At 35.1% G+C, this 22,665-nt stretch overlaps 1 protein-coding gene across 4 annotated transcripts in view; it reads left to right on the top strand.

The window, feature by feature from the left end:
* SPATA5 (spermatogenesis associated 5) overlaps positions 1 to 22,665 on the top strand; it is a 310,845-nt gene that overhangs the window by 91,017 nt on the left and 197,163 nt on the right. For all 4 annotated transcript variants that reach the window (XM_032292360.1, XM_032292361.1, XM_032292359.1 and 1 more), the window contains 2 exons: positions 11,514 to 11,567; positions 12,349 to 12,428. In XM_032292360.1, coding sequence (XP_032148251.1) covers positions 11,514 to 11,567; positions 12,349 to 12,428 — 134 coding nt within the window. The remainder of the gene's footprint in view (positions 1 to 11,513; positions 11,568 to 12,348; positions 12,429 to 22,665) is intronic.

Genomic DNA, 22,665 nt, shown 5'->3' with positions numbered 1-22,665 from the left:
TCTTCAGTAATAAGTCATGTTGACAATACAGTTGATGCTTTGAACAACATGGGTTTGAACTTAGTGGGTCCACCTATACACACATTTTTTTTTCAATACATTGGCCCTCCTTATTGATAGGTTCCACAACCAAACACAGTTTGAAAACACAGCATTCCTGGTATGTAGAAACTCTCAAATAAAGAGGACTAACTGTTTCCTCAGGTTCCCCAGGCTATGGGACTTGAGTATGTTTGCATTTTGGTATCCACAGTGGTCCTGGAACCAGTTCCTGGGGATACTGAGGAAGGACTATATGTTCACTTGGATGATGTGGTGAGGATATCCTTTTACTTCTGTTTTCCTCCTGAGTGCTCATAACCCCTGTCCAACCATGAGAAAAACTAGGCAAACCCAAGTTAAAAGACATTCTGTAAAATCACTGACTAATACTCCTCAAAACTCTCAAGGTTATCAAAAACAAGGAAAGTTTGAGAAATTGTACAAGACAGTACCCAAGGAAACATGATAGCTAAATGTAATGTTACAATATCCTGGATAGGATGCTGGAAAGAAAAGAAAGAACATTAGGGAAAAACTAAGGAAATCTGAATAACTATGGGCTTTGGTTTAATAAGAATATATCAATTTGAGTTCATTGATTGTAACAAATATACCATGCTAATTTGAGATAGTAATAATAAGGGGAACTGTACAGGGGTGAGTGAGTGTATGGGAGCTGTTTGTAGTATTTGCTCAATTGTTCTGTAAATCTTAAACTTTGCTAAAAAATGAAATCTATTTAAATAAATTTTGAGGTCAGTATCATAGATCTCAGCATATTGTAGATGAAGTAATTGAAGTTAAAAAGGTTAACTCGGAGTTCTGTACTGCAATGAACAGGATGCGTGGAGTATAGCAAAGAAGAATCATGAAGAAGATTGTGAATTTCGTGAGTGAGGGCTTTGGTGACCTCTCCTATTCATAGTCCCCTTGCCCATAATGATACTGGAAAGTTACTGGGAAAAACCCTGAGAATAACTTGGCTGGGGAACCTGGGTTTGGGGCTGCCCTGAACTTGCCTATTTCACCGTACTTCTCAGTTGAAACCTATAAAGATGTGTGTTAGTTCTGGCCCCAAACTCAGACCCCAACACCGTAAAGAACTCTTTCTCTTAGTGTTTTGGTTATTTTTTTCTTTCACCTTGGGTGCAGCTTCCAATTTAGTCTCTCCAGGAACTATGTCATTTCATGCCTTTTGTAGATCCTAATTCTTTATCTCCTTCTGTATGTTTATTTCTATTTGGGCTTATCTAGAGTCTGAAACCTTTTGAGTTTCTATTTAATTTCCTTTAGAGTTCTGTTCTAACTTAAAAAATTCCCTTGACTTCACCAGTGTCATATTATGTGCCTTATTTGCTAAAATTGGCAGTTATTAATGTCAGTATTAAACAAAGATGTATACTTAGTTTTATCCCTGTTTGAATGACTAGTAGGAAATAATAATAACCTGTAATTCTTGGGACAAGTGGGATAGTTATTGTGCCATTGTCGGTTTTACAAGGTTATGAAGAAGTTAGATCAGATTTACTTAAATTTGTCATTATTTGCACAGTATACTATGTTAAAGTTGTAGTATCATATGTTGACTACATACATGTTAATTTTTTTTTGAGTTGGGCTTTTATCAGTTGATAAAGATGATATATAAAAAAAGATGTGAAAGGCTGGACGCAGTGGCTCATGCCAGTAATCCCAGCACTTTGGGAGGCCAAGGCCGGCAGAGCACCTGAGGTTTGGGAGTTCAAGACCAGCCTGACCAACATGGAGAAATCCTATCTCTACTAAAAATACAAAAAATTAGCCGGGCATGGTAGCACATGCCTGTAATTCCAGCTACTCAGGAGAATCGCTTGAATCTGAGAGGCGGAGGTTGCAGTGAGCTGAGATCACGCCATTGTACTCCAGCCTGGGCAACAAGGATGGATGAAACTCCATCTCAAAAAAAAAAAAAAAAAAAGTGAAAATATTTTATAAATAACATTTAACTAAAAGCAGAAAATGACAATAAGAAGTATCACAAAACCTTTAGCATTTGGAATCTAAGAAGACCTAGAGATATTTAGAAAGAGAATAATTTTAGACTTATAACAAGTTTAAAAGTAACAAATTTTATTTTTGGATTTAATTTTTTATTTATGAACAAATTTGCCAGTGGAGAGAGACTAACTAGGCTTCCCCCCCATCTTTTAATTTCTTTTTGAATGAAATTTAATTAGAGATGAAATAAATATTATAATGTCATGTCTTTAACGCTTTAAAAAAATTTACAATTGGAATAACAAAAATATGTAAAGCACCTTCTGTGTGTCAGGCACTGTGCATGGTAAGCCAAGATACATTAGATGGGTACCTCATTATGTATCAACTCATAATTTAGTGGGAGAGATATTTGACTCAACAGCTGATATAAGGAAACAGGTAACAAATAGAATTTGCAGCTTTTGGTTGTTGATTGTTATGTGAGAAATGAGAAAAGAAGTCAAAGGTGATCAAAAATTTTACTCTCAATGATTGGCAGATGGAAATATCCTAATTCCAGCGAGAAGAGGAGAAACAGGTTGGAGGTGAGAGAGAAAATACCTATGTTGGTTTGAAATGCTTTCGGGACAAAATGTTGAATATGGCCTAAAAGTAGTTGTATATATGGATTTGTAGCTCAAGAGGGTGATCATTTTGAGAGATGAAAATGTGGAAATGGAGATGAAAATGCGGAAATTGAGGACCACTGTTTGAGATTCTGCAGAGAAGTCAGTAAAGGACACTGAGAGTGACACGAGTAGTCAGTAATAACAGAAGGGGATTTCATGGGCATGTAGACACGTGCAAATGCACATTTTACAACTTGCTTAATTATAGCTAGCATTGTCCCTGGAATGTAAGTTCTGAAGAAATTTGTCATTTTTCTTTTTCCTGAATAGAATAAATGAATTCGGGGAAGGATTGTATTATACTTTTTGAGAGGACCAGCTCAAATTCTTTTCTCTTCCCTGCCAGCCCCTCTTGGATTTTAGGTTTTTGCTTGCCCACAGCATTCTTGCCTAGTAATTAAAACCTATTTTCAGACTCTTTGAAGTGCTTTCCCAGAATGGCCTTCTGTATATGCTGATACTGTACTTTTTATTAATTTTCAAGATCCTTTACTCACATTACATATATGTAATTCTATCTCATGTGAGTTTGGGTTTTTATGAGCATATTCCATGCATTTAACCATAAGTTAACACTTAGGTTAACTTGCCTTCCCCAGACATTTTAGAACTTATAAAAACTTAATTTGAATTGTAATAGCTAAAAGCACCAGGCAGGTGTCAGACACATTTAAAAAGCCCTTGGGAGGACTGAAAAAAACCCAGTAGTGAGTAAAGGGACAAAATTGTAAGAACATGAGGTGTAAATATTATACTCAAGTTTGTGAGTGATATGGTGTAAAATAATGAAGCACAGTAAAAGATAAATCAAGTTTACTTCTCATTAGATTAATAGAACAGCTGGACAAATATTGTCACATGTGTTTATGATATTTTTGTTATTCTGTAAACTTGGACACTTGAAATATTGGCCACGGAATGTTAAAAATAACGCTATTAAAAACAACGCAATTAATGTTCCTTATTAATGTCAGTTTTTGTCGATCACTCTTATCAGTATAGCACTTGCTATCTAGGAGGTAAAAAATGTGGCAAGACTAACATACATTTTTTGAAAGTAACAAAACTCATGAGCGAATATGGGACTCAGAATATATTATGAATACCTAAACTTTGTAGTTAGATATAAATGGTCACTTATTTACAATGGGTATTAATAAAAGTTTCATTTTCAAATTAGCCTGTGCTACCATCTATTAAGAAAGAATTAGACTTCACCCTTACCACTTGATCTGCTCGCTAGAAATATATTTGAATTTGAATTGCTGGTACTTTGTAAAATCTTTTGTTTTAAATTCAAAAATTTGTTTTTAGCAGCCAGCCTTGTCTAGCCCAAAATTAACTTTCATCTAAAATCTTAAGGGGACATTTCATTTCTCTTTTAAGGACTTAGAACAGGACATCCTAATTAGAAACAGTACTGGTTTGGAAACCAAAATTCTACATTCTTATCATTTCTGCCATTTAACTTGCTATAAGACTTCTGGCATATTACTCCTCTTCTTTGTACTTTGTTTGCCTCAGTTTTAAGTCAGTAGGTTAGACTAAGTGACTCCTAAAGCCCTTCTGCTAGTAGCATTCTATGAGTAGGTCACAGTGCTTGTACTTTAATCTGTTGCTTATCTTTTGTGCCAATGGTGGCCAAATGTTTGTAGCAGTTTCTTTAACTGTCAAGTGTAACAGTTGAAAGAGTTGTATCCCACTTCTGCCATTTACTAAGCTGTGTGACTTTGGACAAATTTACCTCTTTGCACTTAATATTTTTTTCTGTAACATTGTAATGAGAGTATACAACTCAGAAGGCTGTTGCAAGCAGTAAAAGGAATAAGACGTAGTAAGCATATAGAAAGATTCCACAAAATTGCTACATGCTGATTGCTGCTCTCTTCCATTTTTAAGAAATTGTTGTATATTTGACCTTAAATGGAGCAAAAAGTATGGCATCACAGCTTATGATTTCTTAAGTTTTCTGTTAGTAGTAAAGTGTAATATTTATCTTTGAAACTCAATATAGACTTTTTAACTCTTTGTACCAAAATACAGTGATTTTTGGCAACTTAAACTTCAAGCTTAAAATAACCTCCTTTAGTAATGAAATGGCTCTGACTTCTCATAAAACTCTAGACCAATGCAACATACGAGTTCAGCTACTTCGGTTACATTTTGCAGGCCACTCATCTAGGTAAGATTCATCAGCACATAGTTCTGTACAAAGTCAGGTTTTCCAGGGACCCTACAGTCTTTTTATTATCCCTTATTAGTGACACTTGAATTATTCCAGTGCAGACTGTCTTCATAGTGCTAGGGGTTAGTTTCAAATGTCTTAATTTTTTTTCCCTGTTTTGTTTTGGAGGAAAAAGCGTGGTTTTGTTCTTATCCACAGGTCCTGTAGTCCACCTTTTTGTGGCAGTGGAGTGACCCTTCAATTTGTTGAGGTTTTATACCTCGTTTTCACATTTTCAAACAAAATATCAAGAACGTTTACCTGTAGGTTGGATATTTATTAATAAACCATATCAATCTTTCTGTTTATACCAAGATATTGACATTGTACTCAGCAGAGAAAAAAATTATGAAATGACCATAATCTTGTACTTTCTAACATTGATGCCTAGGTTATCTTCATCATCTACAGAGAACAATGACCATTTCTCCAGGTTCTCTAACCTCTTTACTTCAGTTAAGCCAGATAATTAAAAAGCAGTATATATACATTGAATTATATTGCCTGCTTAAAGAAATATCTTCACTGGATTATTATTTTATGCCATATCTTTGACTTTTGCAGACAATTGCTATAAGAATAACAGCAATAATGTAGAGTTAGCATAATGGTAATTGCAATAATAACAGTGACACCAGCAATTTTGTTTCTGATCATTGTCAGGCCACAGTTTGCCTAGGTAGTTGCTCTAAACTGGATAAAATCTGCAGAAAAATTTCTTACTGCGCCAACCCCTCAACAAAAACACAGTGCGCTAAATATCTGAAGCCTGCTTTTTGTGTGGGCCCTGATCCTTGTTTTAGTGTTCACTTTCTTAATTCCTTGTCCATATCCCGTTTGGGTAAAAATTTACCACATGTAAATGAAAAGAACCAGTTCTGTTTATCTGACTTTATATTATATTATGAATAGGCATTTCTTGCTTTGCACTGTAGTACAGGACTGTAAAAGTGATCTTGCAAGGTGAAATTATGCAGAATGATCTTAGTCAGTGGGAAACATTTACAAGTGTTACATAACCTTTAAACATTTTGTCAAAACATTAAGAATGCTCATTCTTGGCTATAAATGTTTGAAGCAATGCATTTTGGCTGTATAACAGATCCCTTGCCTGTTTCCCTACCTCTTAACTTATTTATTTGACTGCCCTTTCATTCATACACTGACAGCCTAGCACTCCGTTTCATGAGGACACAACAATTTATTTACTCATTTTTATATTAATGAATTTTTGAGACATTTCCAGGTTTTATTTTTATTGTTGTTATAAACAGTGCTCAGTAATAGTCTCATTCATTTTCTTTTGTATATTGATAAGTTTTTCTAGGATATACATACCTAGAAGGTACTATTGTTATTGGACATGTATGTTTTCATTACTAAATATTTTGAAATTGCTTTTTTGTGTGTGTCATTAATTTTTTTTTCTTAGTTGTCTCTAAATCAATTCTTAAAATACTTTGAAGATTTTTCACTCCTCAGCAATCATTGTCATTGACATTTTTGATGATTTTGATGTTATAGACAAAAGTGAACTATTTCAAATTCTATGAGATTAATTTACATCAGAGGTCTCAGTCTTTAGATATAATCTGGCCTGCATTTTATTTTGGTCCAGCTCCCTAGCTAAGAATAAATTTTTCATTTTAAAGGGATACTAACAAAGAAGAAGAATATGTGATAGAGACTGTATGTGGCGTATAGAGTCTAAAATATTTACTATCTGGCTCTTCACATTTCAACTTTTTAGATCCTAGAATATGTGGAAAAATGCTTTCAAGTTTGTTTACCTCAGAGGTGGCTGTGTAGTAAATGTTGTGTCCCTGTTACATAGTCTAACCAGTATCTAAAAACAGGCTTGTAAAATTCATTTGGTATTAAGTTGTTGCTTTTTCTTCAAAATCCTTAAAAGTGTGAGAACATTTTATATCAGCATAATTGATGTTTCATTGTCTTTTTTAAAAGTTAAATCTATTTGGGGGTTGCATTATTTAATAAATTGAGATAATGGAAGTATTGGTGATTAAACTGTAATCATGAAGTCTCTCTATAATATCTTAAGCTTAACAATAATTCTATTGTGGAAACATGATTGCTTACAGTTTAAGTACCAATGTACAAATGATGGATGTACTAATTATAAATTACTCGTCCAAAACATTGTGCCAAGCAAATTTTTGTTTACTTACAGATACATAATTACTTTGTTTATTTGTGTACCCTGTGGTTTGTAGATTTCAGTCAGTGATGTAAAGATATTATCTGTCTTAAATGATAGATAATATTTTTAATTGTTATAATTACTCTTTTCTTTTTTATGAAAACCCTTTTCATATATCTGTCTCCCAATTAGCCACAAATATTAATTTTTAGACTATGTATAATCTGTTACTCTCAAACAGTTTTTTAAAGAGATTAATCATCTTGGATTAGTAGAAAAAAATCAGGCAGAAAGATATAACTACTTCCGTCATTACTTAAGTATTCCTGTGTTTATGCTGTTGGATACCTCATTTTAATTGAATACGATGGATGGCAATGTTGCTGGCGAAGCTGGATTCTGTCAGTCTGAACTTTGAGATGTTCTTCCTGTCCCTTTCTTATTTTTGCTCTTAACTTTCCTGCCCTAATTCTCATATGTTCTAACCTACTCATCTGTTACCATATTATAATAGTTCAATATTTTTGAAGCAGCATTGTGAAGGCAATTGTCTTACTTCAGTCTGCTGTAACAAAATACCATAGACTGGGTGGTTTAAACAAGGAAAATCTATTTCTCACAAACCTGGAGGCTGGGAAGTCCAAGATCTAAGTGCTGGCAGATCTGGTGTCTGCTTAGGGCTCACTGCCTGATTTTCAGGTGGTCATCTTGACATAGCCTCACATAGTGGAGAGCAGAGAGAAAAAAGAGAGAGAGAGAGAGAGAGAGAGAGAGAGATCGATCAGTCAAGTTCTCCTGTCTCTTCTTATAAGGGCACTAATCTCATTCATGAGGACTCCACTCATTAATTACTTCCCAAGGGCCCTATCTTCTAAAAGCATCACATTGTGGATTAGGATTTCAGCATATGAATTTGTGGGGGATAAATTTAGTCCATAGCAGCACCATACAAAAACAATATTAAAGATGGTCTCCTTTTCATCAGGCATGTTTGCAACTTGAAAGATTTGTTAATGTCCATAATTTTTGTCTGTTTGCCATTTCTGGTTTTTTTTTTCCTCCACGTTTCTCCTCTTTTCTTTTGGATCGAGTGCATTTTGATATCCAATTTTATCTCCCCTATTGTCTTAATAGCTACACCTGTTTATTTTACTTAAAAAAATACTTGCTCAAACATCTACCCTATATGTACTTACATTCTGTCTTCAAATAACAATGTACTACTTTATAGTGTAAGGTCTTACATCAGTATACCTTTGTTTTCTTATGCTGTATTCTGTATTTTACCTCTAAATATGCTATACACTTTATATTGTAGAGTGTAAACTTCTATTTTAGTCAGTTATCTCTTAAAGAAATTAATGGAAAAAGGAGCTATTCTGTATTTATTCACATATTTGCCATTTCTAACTCTTATTTCTTTGTGTAGATCTAGGTTTCCACTTAATGTAAATTCCCATCAAGCTTTAGAACTTCTTATAACACTTCTTGTAGTGAAGATCTACTAGTAATGTATCCTCTCAGCTTCTGTTTGTCTGATAATATCTTGTTCTCATCTTTAATTTGTAAAGATATGCCATTCTAGCTTGACAGGTTTTTTTCTTGCAGCCCTTGTGTTCCATTGTCACTCTTGCAGCCCTTGTGTTCCACTGTCATTGAATTGTTTCTGATAAGAAGTCGGCCATAATTTGTTGTTTACAGATATATAATGTGTTCTTATATTCTGATTTCTTTTAAGACTTTATTATCAGTTTTTAGTAATATGATAATGATGCATCTTGATGGGGTTTCCTTGGATTTCATTGAGCTTCTTTGGATCTGTGGTTAATATTTTAAAAATCAAATTCGACTATGTTTTTGTCATCCTCTTTCACTTGTCTTCTGGCATTCCAATTGTGTATATGAAGGGACTTCAAAAAGTTTGTGGACAAAATGGAATTAAAAGATAAAAACAACATAAATTTTATTTCTCTACCAAAGGTTCATCAAGTTCAAGATACTTTTGTAAGTGATGATAGCAGCCATTCTGTTCCTAAAGAACTGAGTGTCCTGGGCATTTAATCATATCAGTTGTCACATTTTTTACATTAGTAACTGAATAAAAATGAGTGCTCTTTAAAGATATTTAAAGATTAAGAAACAAAAAGAAACCAAATCAGGACTGTGAGATATATGCCTAATGATTTCTCATTAAAACTCTCATAAAATTGCCCTTGTTTGATGAGACAAATGAGCAGGAGCATTGTGGTAAAAGGGGACTCTCTGGTGAAGCTTTCCTGGACATTTTTGTGCTAAAGCTTTTGCTGAGTTTCTCAAAACACTTGCAGTCAGTAGATATTATCATTCTTTGGAAAGTCAACAGGCAAAATATCTTGAGCATTCACAAAAACTGTTGCCATGACCTTTGCTCTTGACCAGTGCATGTTTGCTGTGACCAGACTATTTCCATGTCTTAGTAGCTATTGCTTTGATTGTGCTTTGTCTTTAAGATCATACCTGTAAAGTGGTGTTTAATCTCCTGTTACAATTCTTTGAAGCAGTACTTTGGGATCTTGATCCTACTTGTTTACAATTTTGATTGAAAGTGCTGTTCTTCTATGCAGCTGATCTAGGCATAAGGATTTTGGCCCCAATAATGTGGAAAGTTAGCACAACTTTAATTTTTCAGTCAGAATTGTGTAAGCTGAACCAATTGTGGTGGCTCTGGTGGTGGCTATTGTTTGTGCTGTTAATCATTCATCTTCTACAATTAGGGCACAAACAAGATGAGTTTTTTTCTTGCAAATTAATGTGGAAGGTCAGCCACTGAGGGCTTCATCTTCAACATAGTCTTGTTCTTTCTTAAACTTCTGTAAACTGCTGCCTCATTTAGGGCATTGTCCTCATGAACTTTTCATAAAGCATCAGTAGTTTTACCATTTTTCTATCCAACCTTCACCATAAATTTGGTGCTTGTTCTTACTTCAATTTTAACAGAGTTCATGTGGCTCTGACAGAGGCTCTTCAAACTGATATCTTATCCTTAGTGCCTCAAACTAGACTCAGTTCAGACATGTTTTAACAAGTTAGTATGAATTTATTTTGGCAAAAATAACTGAAATCCATGCATAATTTTTAAAATAATAGATCTTTTACATGAACTTTTTAAAGACCCTTCATTTGTTAAACCTCTTAATATTGCTATTATTAAGGGACCTGTGTCTTTGAGGCTCTCAGAACTCTTTTTAAAAATTCTTTTTCATCATCTTTTTTTAAAATTTATTTTGGCCAGGCCAATAACTGCATAGTATTTTCCTGAAAAGTTTTGAAAATATTTATAATACCCGTTAAGACTTTCTTTGCCAAGTTTATGACATCTCTTATTTCTGTATCTGTTTGTATTGAACATTTTTTTTTCTCACTCCAGTGTTTTTATAATTTGGATCAAGTTTTCTTTTCTTCTGTCTTTTTAAAGATTTCGTTTGTTGATCTTCTGTATTTTTTAGTCTCAATTTCATTTATTTCTGCTCTTTATTATTTGTTTTCTTGTACTAACTTTGGGTTTGCCTATGTGTTTCAGTCAGTCAGATTTTTAAAAATTAATATAAATTGTTTAGGAAATAGACAAATCAGTGTCTGGTTATATCCTTGGAATTAGCTGGACTGGTGATCTGCATGGAATAGAATATGAATCTTGTTTAAAGTAAGGGGTATGTGTATGTGTGTGGCGGGGGTACATGTACACTCGTGCACACACACACAGAGGGAGAGAGAGGCACACACATGTCTATTGTTCTTTGGGATGTTTGAGGAACTGTGTCAGCATAGCCAGATGCTGGGAGAAACATCCCCACAGTTGAGAAGGTCATCTATCATTATGGGACAATTTAATTCATAACTTCTTTGGGTGACTGTTTATCCTAAGAGAGTAGATAATATATGTGGTAAAAAAAAAGTAAGTCTACTGTGTTTCTTACACTATTTGATATTATAGGTACTTAGGAAATAAAAATGTTAAAGTTCAGAAATATTAATGTCCAAAAATTTGCATCTTCAGATCTGGTAAGTAGACCTGCTTAGAACTAGCCACTGGTTAGGCCTGGAAATATGTGGATGTTGCCTTTGTATTGGTCTAACAAATGGCTGTTCCATCTTCTGTGCCTAGCGCCACGTCTGATACAGTGTGAAAATGTGGATAAAGTTATAGATAGATGATGAATAAGTTGTTAAAATATTATGATTAGCCACAGCCTTTGCTTTGTATTAGTGTAGCTTCTGGAACGTAGAATGGCTTTAACTTTTATGGCATAAATAACACACAGAAAATAAGCATGCTAAAGGGATTAATAAGCAGATTTTGTTTATTTTCTCTTTTGTATATATTTTTTCTACTTCATTGAAAGAAATATACATGATTGCATTTATAAAGACACTGAACAGTTGTTTTCTTTTCATGCAGGGGCCTGAATTAATGAATAAATATGTTGGTGAATCTGAAAGAGCAGTTAGAGAGGTAAGAAATTGTGCCTTAAATGGTACTCAGCATAGGAGAATCACACTTCTGTCCTGTGTGGTTTCCCTTTTAATTTAAGTAACAGACTTTGGCATTTCCAAATCCAGATCTTAGTGGTATTTTTTTTCTTCAGGTGAATATTATTTTATTATTCAAAAATGCAGTTTTCATCATCTGCAATACTTCAGTCTTGTTTTTAAATATCATATTGCCAGCTTTTATTTTTACCAAATACTTTTTTTTAACTATCATTTTTTCTGATAATAATAGCCAGCATTTCTGTTAAAATAGTTAATGTTGTTATTAATAGTTAATAATAACTATCATTTATTCAGCTCTTACTGTTTCAGGCATTGTGCCAAATGCTTTGTGTTCTTCTTTGAATTCAGTTCTTAAACTAACCGTCTAGGTAGGCGTTTATTATCATCTCCATTTAATAAATATAGAAACTGAGGTTTACAGAAGTGAACTGCGGAAAGTCACACAGTTACTAGTAGTGGACCTGGGATTTTAACTGAAATTTTCTGATTGCTTAACTGAATTGCCTCCCCCGCATCTATATGAGTACATACCGATAGTCTTGTCTCTGTAAGCACCATTGAAGGGGATACTTTTCCATCCATTATAAAGTTCTGAGCATATATTATAAGGTCTATACAAAGTGACTGGGGTGGTTGACTTGTACCTAATAGATTTAGTTCTATAGTTTTAAAACACAAACCAACTACAGAATTTTCTAGTGTTTGCTCATCTTTAGCTAATGTGGCACTCTTTCCACCAGACCTTCCGAAAAGCAAGAGCAGTGGCGCCTTCCATTATCTTCTTTGATGAACTTGATGCCTTAGCAGTTGAAAGGGGCAGGTAAGAAGTCCTTAATAGTACGGCTATTACATAATAATAGCAATTATAGTATAAAATAGCATTTCATGTACAACTTTTACCTATTAATACATTTGGCCTAAAATAGTTTTCAGTTTATGTAACTATTTCCTCTTATACCCATTAAATTATTTCATGTAATCACTATATAATACTTTTATTTATATTGGATAAAACCCACTGATACCTGTTTGGGTATTTGAGTCAATTTTTATAGTTGATATCAACAGATAATATTGTCTATCAAAATTAGGGTTATTGTAAGCATAATTAAAACTGTAAACAAAACTGGATTAATCATAATTACTTCTTATAGTAGAACACAAGTATAATAAAATATCTTATGCAGATTTAAAAATTCTCTGGAATAAATGTTTCCTAAAACAAAATTAAATAGAATGTAAATGAGTATTAATAGTTTTGGTCCAAAATCTCAGGCAGTAAAGAGGATTATCTATGATGTCATTTCAAACAGTCATACACACACACACACACACACACACACACACACACACACACCCACCCACCCCCCAGAACTGTTCATAAGTATATGTTTTTTTCTTCTACAAATGTAGAGAAGTCCTTTATGTATTATAAGTGGTTCCTGTTGGGTAATGTAAATTCATGTACTTTGTGCATAGCTTCTTGATGTATATATTGATTATAAAATTTTTGCTGATGGTAATTATAGTGAAGGGTGAAGACAATTTTTCAGTCTCAGAAGTAAGTGATATGAAGCATTCCTGTTATCCTTCTCAGTTAGAGCTACCTCATATGATGACAGTATAAATTATCATTAGGAACCTGTCATTAGGAAGTAGACTGCCATATTAGTCCATTTACATGCTGCTGATAAAGTCATACCGAAGACTGGGTAATTTATAAAGAAAAAGAGGTTTAATGCACTCACTTCCACATGGCAGGGAGACCTCACAATCATGGTGGAAGGCACAAGACATGTCTTACGTGGTGACAGGCAAGAGAGAATTAGAGCCAAGTGAAAGGGGAAACCCCTTATAAAACCATCAGATCAGGCCAGGCACAGTGGCTCATGTCTGTAATCCCATCACTTTGGGAGGCTGAGGCAGATCGATCGTTTTAGGTCAGGAGTTTGAGACCAGCCTGGCCAACATGGTAAAACCCCATCTCTACTAAAAATACAAAAATTAGCCAGGCATGGTGGCAGGCGCCTGTAATCCCAGCTACTTGGGAGGCTGAGGCAGGAGAATCACGTGAGCCCGGGAGGTGAAGGTTGTAGTGAGCTGAGACTCCACCATTGCACTCCAGCCTGGGCAACAAGAGTGAAACTCCCTCTCAAAAACAAACAAAACAAAACATCAGATCTTGTGAGACTTATTCACTACCACGAAAACAGTATGGGGAAAACTGCCCCCATAATTCAATTATCTCCCACTGGGTTCCTCCCACAATATGTAGAAATTATGGGAACTACAATTCAAGATGAGATTTGGGTGGGAACACAGCCAAACCATATCATTCTGCCCCTGGCCCCTCCAAAATCTCATGTCCTCACGTTGCAAAATTAATCATGCCTCCTCAACAGTCCCCCAAATTCTTAACTCATTTCAGCATTAACACAAAAGTCCACAGACCAAAGTCTCATCTGAGACAAGTCAAGTCCCTTCTGCCTCTGAACCGGTAAAATCAAAAGCAAGTTAGTTGCTTCCTTGATATGATGTGGGTACAGGCATTGGATAAATACGTCCTTTCCAAATGGGAGAAATTGGCTAAAATGAAGGGGCTAAGGGCCTCATGCAGGTCCAAAATCCAGCAGGAAAGTCAAATCTTAAAGTTCCAAAATGATCTCCTTTGACTCCATTTCTCACATCCAGGTCACACTGATGCAAGGGAGGGGTTCCCATGGTCTTGGGCAGCTCTGCCTCTGTGACTTTGCAGGGTACAGCCTCCCTCCAACTGCTTTCACCGGCTGGTGTTGTGTTTCTGCGGCTTTTCTAAGTACATGGTGCAAACTGTCAATGGAGCTATCATTCTAGGGTCTGGAGGATGGTGGCCCTCTTCTCACAGTTCCACTAGCTGGTGCCCCAATGGGGACTCTGGGAGCTCCAACCCCACATTTCCCTTCTGCACTGCCCTAACAGAGGTTATCCATGAGGGCTTTGCTCCTGCAGCACACTTCTGCCTGGACATCCAGGCATTTCCATATATCCTCTGAAATCTAGGCAGAGGTTCCCAAAACTCAATTCTTGACTTCTGTGCACTGCAGGCTCAACTCCATGTGGAAACTGCCAAGGCTCAGGGCTTGCACCCTCTGAAGTCACAGCCCGAGCTGTACCTGGTCCCTTTTAGCCATGGCTGGAGCGGCTGGGATGCAGAACATCAAGTCCTGAGGCTGCACTCAGCAACAGGGGCTCTGAACCTGGCCCGGAATGCCATTTTTCCCTCCTAGGTTTGCAGGCCTGTGATGGGAGGAGCTGCCGGGAAGGTCTCTGACATTTACTGGAGACATTTCCCCCCTTGTCTTGGCATTAGCATTTGGTTCCTTGTTACTTATGCAACTTTCTGCAGCTGGCTTGAATTTCTCCCCAGAAAATGGGTTTTTCTTTTCTACCGTATCTTCAGGCTGCAAAATTCCAAACTTTTATGCCCTGTCACATCTTGAATGGTTTGCTGCTTAGAAATTTCTTCCACCAAATACCCCAAATCATCTCTCTCAAGTTCAAAGTTCCACAGATCTCTAGGGCAGGGGCGAAATGCTGCCTGTCTCTTTGTATAGTAAGAGTGACCTTTACTACAGTTCCCAACAAGTCATCTCCATCTGAGACCACCTCAGCTTGGATTTTGTTGTTCCATAATACTGTCAGCATTTTGGTCAAAGCCATTCAACAAGTCTCTAGGAAGTTCCAAACTTTCCCACATTTTCCTGTTTTCTTCTGAGCCCTCCTCAGCCTGTTACTCAGTTCTAAAGTTGCTTCCACATCTTTGGATATTTTTATAGCAGCACTCCACTCTACAGGTACCAATTTACTCTATTAGTCCATTTTTATATTGCTATGAAGAAATAACCTGAGACTTGATAATTTATAAAGAAAAAGAGTTTTAATGAACTCAGTTCCACACTCTGGGGAGGTCTCACAATCATGGAGGAAGGTGAAGGAGCAACAAAAGCATGTCTTATGTGGTGGCACACAAGAGAGCTTGTCTAGGGCAACTACCCTTTACAAAACCATTAGATCTTGTGAGGCTTATTCACTACCGCAAGAACAGCATGGGGGAAACCACCCCCACAATTCAATTACCTCCACCTGGCCCTGCTCTTGACACGTGGGGATTATTACAATTCAAGGTGAGATCTGGGTAGAGACACAGTCAAACCATATCAGCTGCCCTGCTTTTGACTGCCCTCACATTTGGTATTCCATAAATACCAGTCTTTTTGCTTTATGAGATGAAGCACTCAAGTCCTCTTATTACTTCCATTTTAAGATGGCACAGATTGTTCCAAAACCTCAAATTTACCTAACTACAAGAGACATAAAAGAAGCCAGAGAAGTTTGTTGGAGTAGTGTGACCTTCCACATTTATACTATATCAGAGATATCTGGCTTTGGATCCTAAAAAGGAACAGGTAGCATACCCTGTTAAATATGAACCAGATGGGAGGTAGAATATGTAGCAAAGTTCCCATAAAATGCATCTGAAATAAAGTGATATGAGAAACCAGACAAGGCTTTTTGTAGAAATATCTTGCTTTTATAGGCAGTTTAGCTCAGGAGGAATTACCAGATACATTAGAAATGCCAATGATATCTAGCTTCTAGATATCATTTTCTCTGGTGGTCTTCATCAAATTGAACTTTTCAGAGAACACATGTATTTAGTGTATACCTCCTTCTCTCAACGGCTTGTCATGTGTTACTTAATGATGGGGAGCAGTTTACATACTGAGAAATTCAGACATTAGTCAATTTCATTGTGGTGTAAACATCATAGAGTATACTTACTTATAAACCTAGATGATAATAGCCTTCAACACTATATACCATATGGCCTGTGCTAGACAGTATACCAATCATCTGTAGTACTTTGGTTTTCTTTTCAAACATCATTATCACCAGCCTTTATTTTTTACCAAATAAAGATATTTTTAAAACTATCATTTTTTTTCTGATAATAATGTCTGGTATTTCTGTTAAAATAGTCAATGTTGTTACTGGTAGTTAATCATATTGAGCTCTTGCTATGTAAGGTATATACAGCAATAAGCCATATGGGCTAGCAATAGGCTATATTACCTATACCATGTAGCCTGTTCCTTGGCTACGAACTTATACAGCATGTTGTTATACTGAATACTACTGTAAACAGTGGTAACAAAATGATTAGTATTTGTATATATAAACATACAAAAAATTAGAGTAAAAATATAGTACTATGATGCTATGGTACTACATTCATATATGTGATTGCCATTGACCAAAACTTCATTGTATGGCACATGACTGTACAAATAGATTTCATGCAATTTCTTTTGTACAGAAATATATCTGGTCATAATTTATCAAGTTAGTCAACATTTCAGAAAGCAAAGATGAAGTTCCATTCGAGGAAATAGAATGCTGATGGGTCCCAATTAAAGAGTTTTGGTTGCACTCTATTTGCACTGAATCTTACATAGTTTGGTTTTTGTAACCATAAAACACTTGTAAGGTGACATTCTGTTTTCAGGTCTTTGTCTTTTTTTCCTAATTATATGATGGATCAGTATTGCCTATAAGTGATTGTTTTATCTAATTAGCTTGCTGTTACTTGAAATCTAAAACAAATAAAAGCTATTCTGTTCCTTTTTTTGTCCTTTGGCTATTTGAATTGAACACAATGGAAACTGAAAAACAACTATTGATAGATATACCAGGAAGTATTAAATTCCCAAGATGTTAACCAGTTTTATGCATTGTTAAACCACTCATGGAATAGGAAAACAGAGAAAAATTTCATAAACTAGGAGGCATTTCTACGTAATATTACGCTGTAGAATAGTCACTGATTTCATTTATCGAAAGCTATCATTTGTTTTCTGTAACACTCAGGTCAAATCGTGTAACTAGTCCCAAAATGATAATGTATAAAGAAGAATAATTCTTTTTATCAAGATTATAATTTCCAAATTCAGGATGTTTAACAATTGAGCAAAGAATTATGGTATTTGATAGTCTTTGCTATCTTGCTCATGCTAAATCAAATTTTGACTACTTAAAATTACTCAAAAGATAAGACATGGTAATTGGCCATGAAACAGAGGATTGCAGCCAGCACATTGTAAGTAGAGCATGGATATACTATTTGCTTATTAGCCTTTGAAGTCTTTGTATTTCAAAAAATGGTATATTTCATGCTTATAAAAGTATCTAAAAATAACCAATATTTTATCTTCTTCTTTGTCCTGTTTAAGAGATTCTTTAGGACTTGAAAAATAAATAAGCCTGGTATTTACTTCTCTTCTTCTGTATGCTCATTTAAATCATGGCACCTTTGAATAAGGATTTTTCCCTTATTTTATATTGTAAGTTAGAGTAAATCCTGTATGATTCTTTTTTAAAAGTGTTTTACTACAGTTAGGAAAATTGAAAATGCCGTTAAGGGTAACATAGCTCTTTGGAAAATGGATAATATGATAGGGAGTGAAACACTGAAGGAGAAAAGGGGAGTTGAATTATACTGGGCTAATAATAACATTAGGTAACATTCATTTAATGCTTATTATATACTAGAAACTATTTAAATTACTTTACAGTAAAGAAAAACTCACCAAAATTTCCCTGCATTAATGCAAGGTAGAATATTATACAATTGGCAATTGGCTCCAGTACTTTATCTTACCTCCTGACTAGCTTACATTTTTACCTTTTTTAAGGTTATGATGTGAGGAGAGCAACCTGGGCAGTAAATTATTAGTCAGCCTTGTCTTAGGCAGCAGTTCTTTCACCAAAAGTGCAGTCATGTAGGGTCGGCCCAGTCTCCTCTGACTGAGGAAATGAGTACTGACTAATCTGAAGATTCCTGTAACAACTTTGTTTGTCCAGGACATTTCATTGGGTCCTATGATCCTGAATTATACTCCTTAGCTGACAGTGATTGCTTGGTAGTGCCAAACTTCAAGCAGAACTAGAATAGATTTGGAACTAGGAACATATTCCTGAAACGTAGGGTCATTAGCTAGAGAGGCCCATCTTGTTTACTTAACTTCGAAAGTAATGTGACTCCTTTTGTTTTGACCCCACTTAGTGTATTATGGCCTTTTGTTGCATTAACTTCTAATTGTTATGTTAGGTGCTATTCTTATCTTCCTTTTACAGGTGAGAAAGTGGGGCATTAGATACCTAGGTACCTACTCAAGGGCATATATCACTAATTGCAGAGCTGGGATTTGAATTTAGGTGTGTTGACTCTAGAGCAGATACCCTGAGACACTTTTTTATTCACCTACCACATCACATCGCCCAGGACTTCAGGTCTAGGTAGTTAACTCACATTTCAAGCTTGTGTTTATCTTGCATTTTCTCTGTGACTTACGTTATAATGATTCTGTTAGTCTAACTGTGCTGTTGTAAGTCTCCTTTGAAAGCATTCATTCATTCACTTATTGAGTAAACATTTAAAGAACAGTCATTCTGCAATAGGCTTTGTGTTGGGGATAAAACAGTGAACAGAACCTAAGGCATGTTCCTTAATCTCTCTAAGCCTTAAGTTCTTTATCTGTAAAGTGGACATAATACTAGCAAGTTCTAGGTTGGAAGTAAATACATGTATAGTGCTTAACATGATACCTGGCATTTACTAACTACTAGAAAATGTCAATGTTTCTTCTTCCAGTAATTTCTGCAAGATATTCTTATAATAATAATGATTTCCATGTAGGTTAAAATATAGTAATTGAGATAAAAATGAATTGATTTCAACAGAGTATATATACTAGTGAAGGAAACTGATTAAAACATTTAGGAATTAGAAAAAATATTCCACAGTTGACAAACAGTATGGCTTTTTGTCACTCTAAGATGCCAACACTCTAAGGTGCTGAGAAATCGCCAACTCCAGGAGACATTCTGACTTCACAAATTTAAAGTATTAAAAAAAAATGATCCTAGATATAGGAGAAAATTTTGTTATTTAGGAGATAGGGAAGATGATCCATTCTGTTTTATAACACTAAAACTTTATATAATGTTTTGGGAAATTGTTCTATGACTAGAACATAAAAAGATGATTAAATATATTTTAAAAGTGAAAAAGGTTAAGTGCTCAGTTAAAAAGCTGCCTATTATCTTCTATGTGGCACTAGAGAATCTATAACATTAATAACTGCTTTCTCTTATAGCTGTTTCTGCACTTAATAGTCCAGAATTGGTTTCCACTTGGAGTGGTTAGGGAAAAAAGTAAGAAAGTTCTGAGCCAGCTTTCATTGAAAAATGAAGATTTCAGGCTTAGCAGCATTCTGAAAAGAAGTCTGAGTTTTAAAATAATCAGGAAATGGCGTAGCCTCTTTTAAGCAGCAGCATGTCCAGATTTGAAGTAAATTAAATAAATTCATGATGCTGTGTACTGTAAAGGAAATTTTTGTAGGCATCATTTCTCTAAATGACACTTTTCAAGAAGGGTTATAAAATTTTTAATGTGATTTTTATGGTGGTTTTAAAAATTTCATAAAATCATAAAACTGTAGATGGAAAAGTCTTAGAAGTCATCTAGTGCAACCTTTGATTTTTCAGAAGAAACAGAAACTCCCAGAATTTAAGAGAAGAGACCCATAATTCCTTTGTGGCTTAGACAAGACTAGAACTCATATCTTCTGATGAGTTTCATATATTATTGGGATTTAGGATAGAAAAAGTACATTTATTTCAGGGTAAAAATTCTCATGTATCTAAATATTTATGATTTTTTTTTTTTTTTATGTTTTAAGAAACTCCAATAGTCACTATTTAAATACTTTCAGCCACTATTATTTTTAGGTCCATTTTGAAAGTTGCTAAAATCAATGTCTTTTTCTGGTAAACAGTTTTTCCCAATTTATACTTAATTGCCTCACATATGACATAGTTTCACATTGGTAAATTTTAAATAGTTAACGGTAAACAGAAATGCTGAGGAAAACAAAGCAAAAGAAGAAATGAAAATATGGAACAGTTTCTCTTGTAATAGTTTTATGTGGTACCAGAGTTCTATGAATTTTTAAAATTGTGTTTTGTCTATAGGTTGTAACTAAGTACTATAGCATACTTTTTCAAAGGCATGAGATGAGTTTCCTTAGAGAGATGGCTTGTTGCAGCATTTTACTAGGAATTGGGAATTCTTTGTTATTGTTGTAGGACACATAGGTCTCTTATTATATCGTTATCTCATCTTTAAAATGAAAATTTGCCTACATTTTACATGTACCATGAAAATGACCATAAGTAATGATTTAACTCAGAGCAGTATATGTTGACTAGTCTTCTTTATGTCTTTTTTTTGGTTTCTTACATGCTAGTTTTGACTGTGGGTGTTTGACGAGGTAGATTTTAAGAAAATGAGGCCGAGTGAGGTGGCTCACGCCTGTAATCCCAGCACTTTGGGAGGCCAAAGTGGGCGATCACGAGGTCAGGAGATCAAGATCATCCTGGCCAACATGGCAAACCCTGTATCTACTAAAATATAAAAATTAGCTGGGCGTGGTCACGCACGCCTATAGTCCCAGCTACTCGGGAAGCTGAGGGGGGTGCTTGAACCCGGGAGGTGGAGGTTGCAGTGAGCTGAGATTGTACCACTGCACTCCAGCCTGGTGATAGAGCAAGACTCCATCTCCAAACAAAAACAAAAACAAATTAGGGTGCCTACCATTTGGGACTCTTTATGATATTTAAAATGTATACTAGAAAAAAATTTTTAAATTAAAAGTGAATATATAAGATACTGGTCCATAAAGGGATGGTAATGCATTTTATTTTATTGGAGGAGTCAGGAAATTCATGTATTCTGTGAAATTTTTTGTACTGAAAAATAAAATTGGTATAATAATTACCATAATGGCAGTGAGGTTTCTTAAAGATAGGGGTAAGCACATTTTTTTTCTGAAACCAGCCGGTTAGTAAATGTTTTCAGCTTTTTGGGCCATAACAGTCTCTGTTACCACTATTCGTCTCTGTTGCTGTAGTGCAAAAGCAGCCATGGAAAATATGTAATCAAATGAGAAAACGATCACTTGGTCAGATTTGGTCTGTGGCTATAGTTTGCCTATTCCAGTTTTAAGATACCATAATATCCCTTTGATCTATGGTCTTATATATGTCTTTTGAATAGGAATAATTTGGAAAGGGGGCTTGACTTTTGAAGGGAAAAAGAGTTAGTGCTTTGGGGATGTCTGGCTTACATATTAGCTGAACATTTTCCCCTATTGTGTTGTGCTTGTCTAGCAGATAATAAAGTTTTATGAAATCATTTCATTATGTTAGTGATTAAACGTTTGTATTTAAACTTTTTCATAGAGTTGGTTTTGATTTTCTAGGATGTCAGTTTTATGGTTTTTGTTTCCTACTGAAGCTTTGAAAGTCAGCCAAGAATATTTCTCAGTTCATAAAACATTTTCATTATGCTTTTTTCCAGCTAGCGCTCAATGATCTGTGGCAATAAAGAGCAAATGCAGTATGGGTAATAGGAATGCAAAGAATTATCATCACCTAATCTTCAACATTAATTACAGCCACTGTTTCCTCCTACAACAAATAGCAAATTGGAAAGAAGTTCTTTAGAAAGAAGAAAAGTTTGAGTTTCACTGCCTTTTATTTAGAAGTACCTGATTGGAGGTGTCAATAATACATTTCTAAATATGGATATTTTATTAAAAGCAATGAATTAAGTAGCTTCACTTAGATGCTACATAATAACAGCATAGAATCACAGAATTTTAAAACTCAAAAGGACCTATGTCTAAATTTATCTAATTTTGCTCCCTCATTCATACCTGCCAGCAAGAATGAAATCTTCAAGGAAATGAAGATGTTTTTATCCTCTTACCTCAGATGCCCACCACAGTGCCTAGTAAAGATGCACACAGATCGTTTTTTGAATAAGGGAAGAGAAACTCAGAGCAGCTAGAGATTATGATCACTCCGCTGGTTAGGAAGAGATCATGCCTTTGCACTCCAGCTTATTAATTAATTTGTAGAAAGGTCTCCATGTTACTCTCTGCACAAAGGTCATT

Source organism: Sapajus apella, unplaced genomic scaffold, assembly GCF_009761245.1.
Source record: "Sapajus apella isolate SASKATOON/1434 unplaced genomic scaffold, GSC_monkey_1.0 scaffold27, whole genome shotgun sequence".
Taxonomy (NCBI): domain Eukaryota; kingdom Metazoa; phylum Chordata; class Mammalia; order Primates; family Cebidae; genus Sapajus; species Sapajus apella.
The sequence above is the reverse complement of the archived record's forward strand: the minus strand, read 5'-3'. Positions and strand labels throughout refer to the sequence as shown.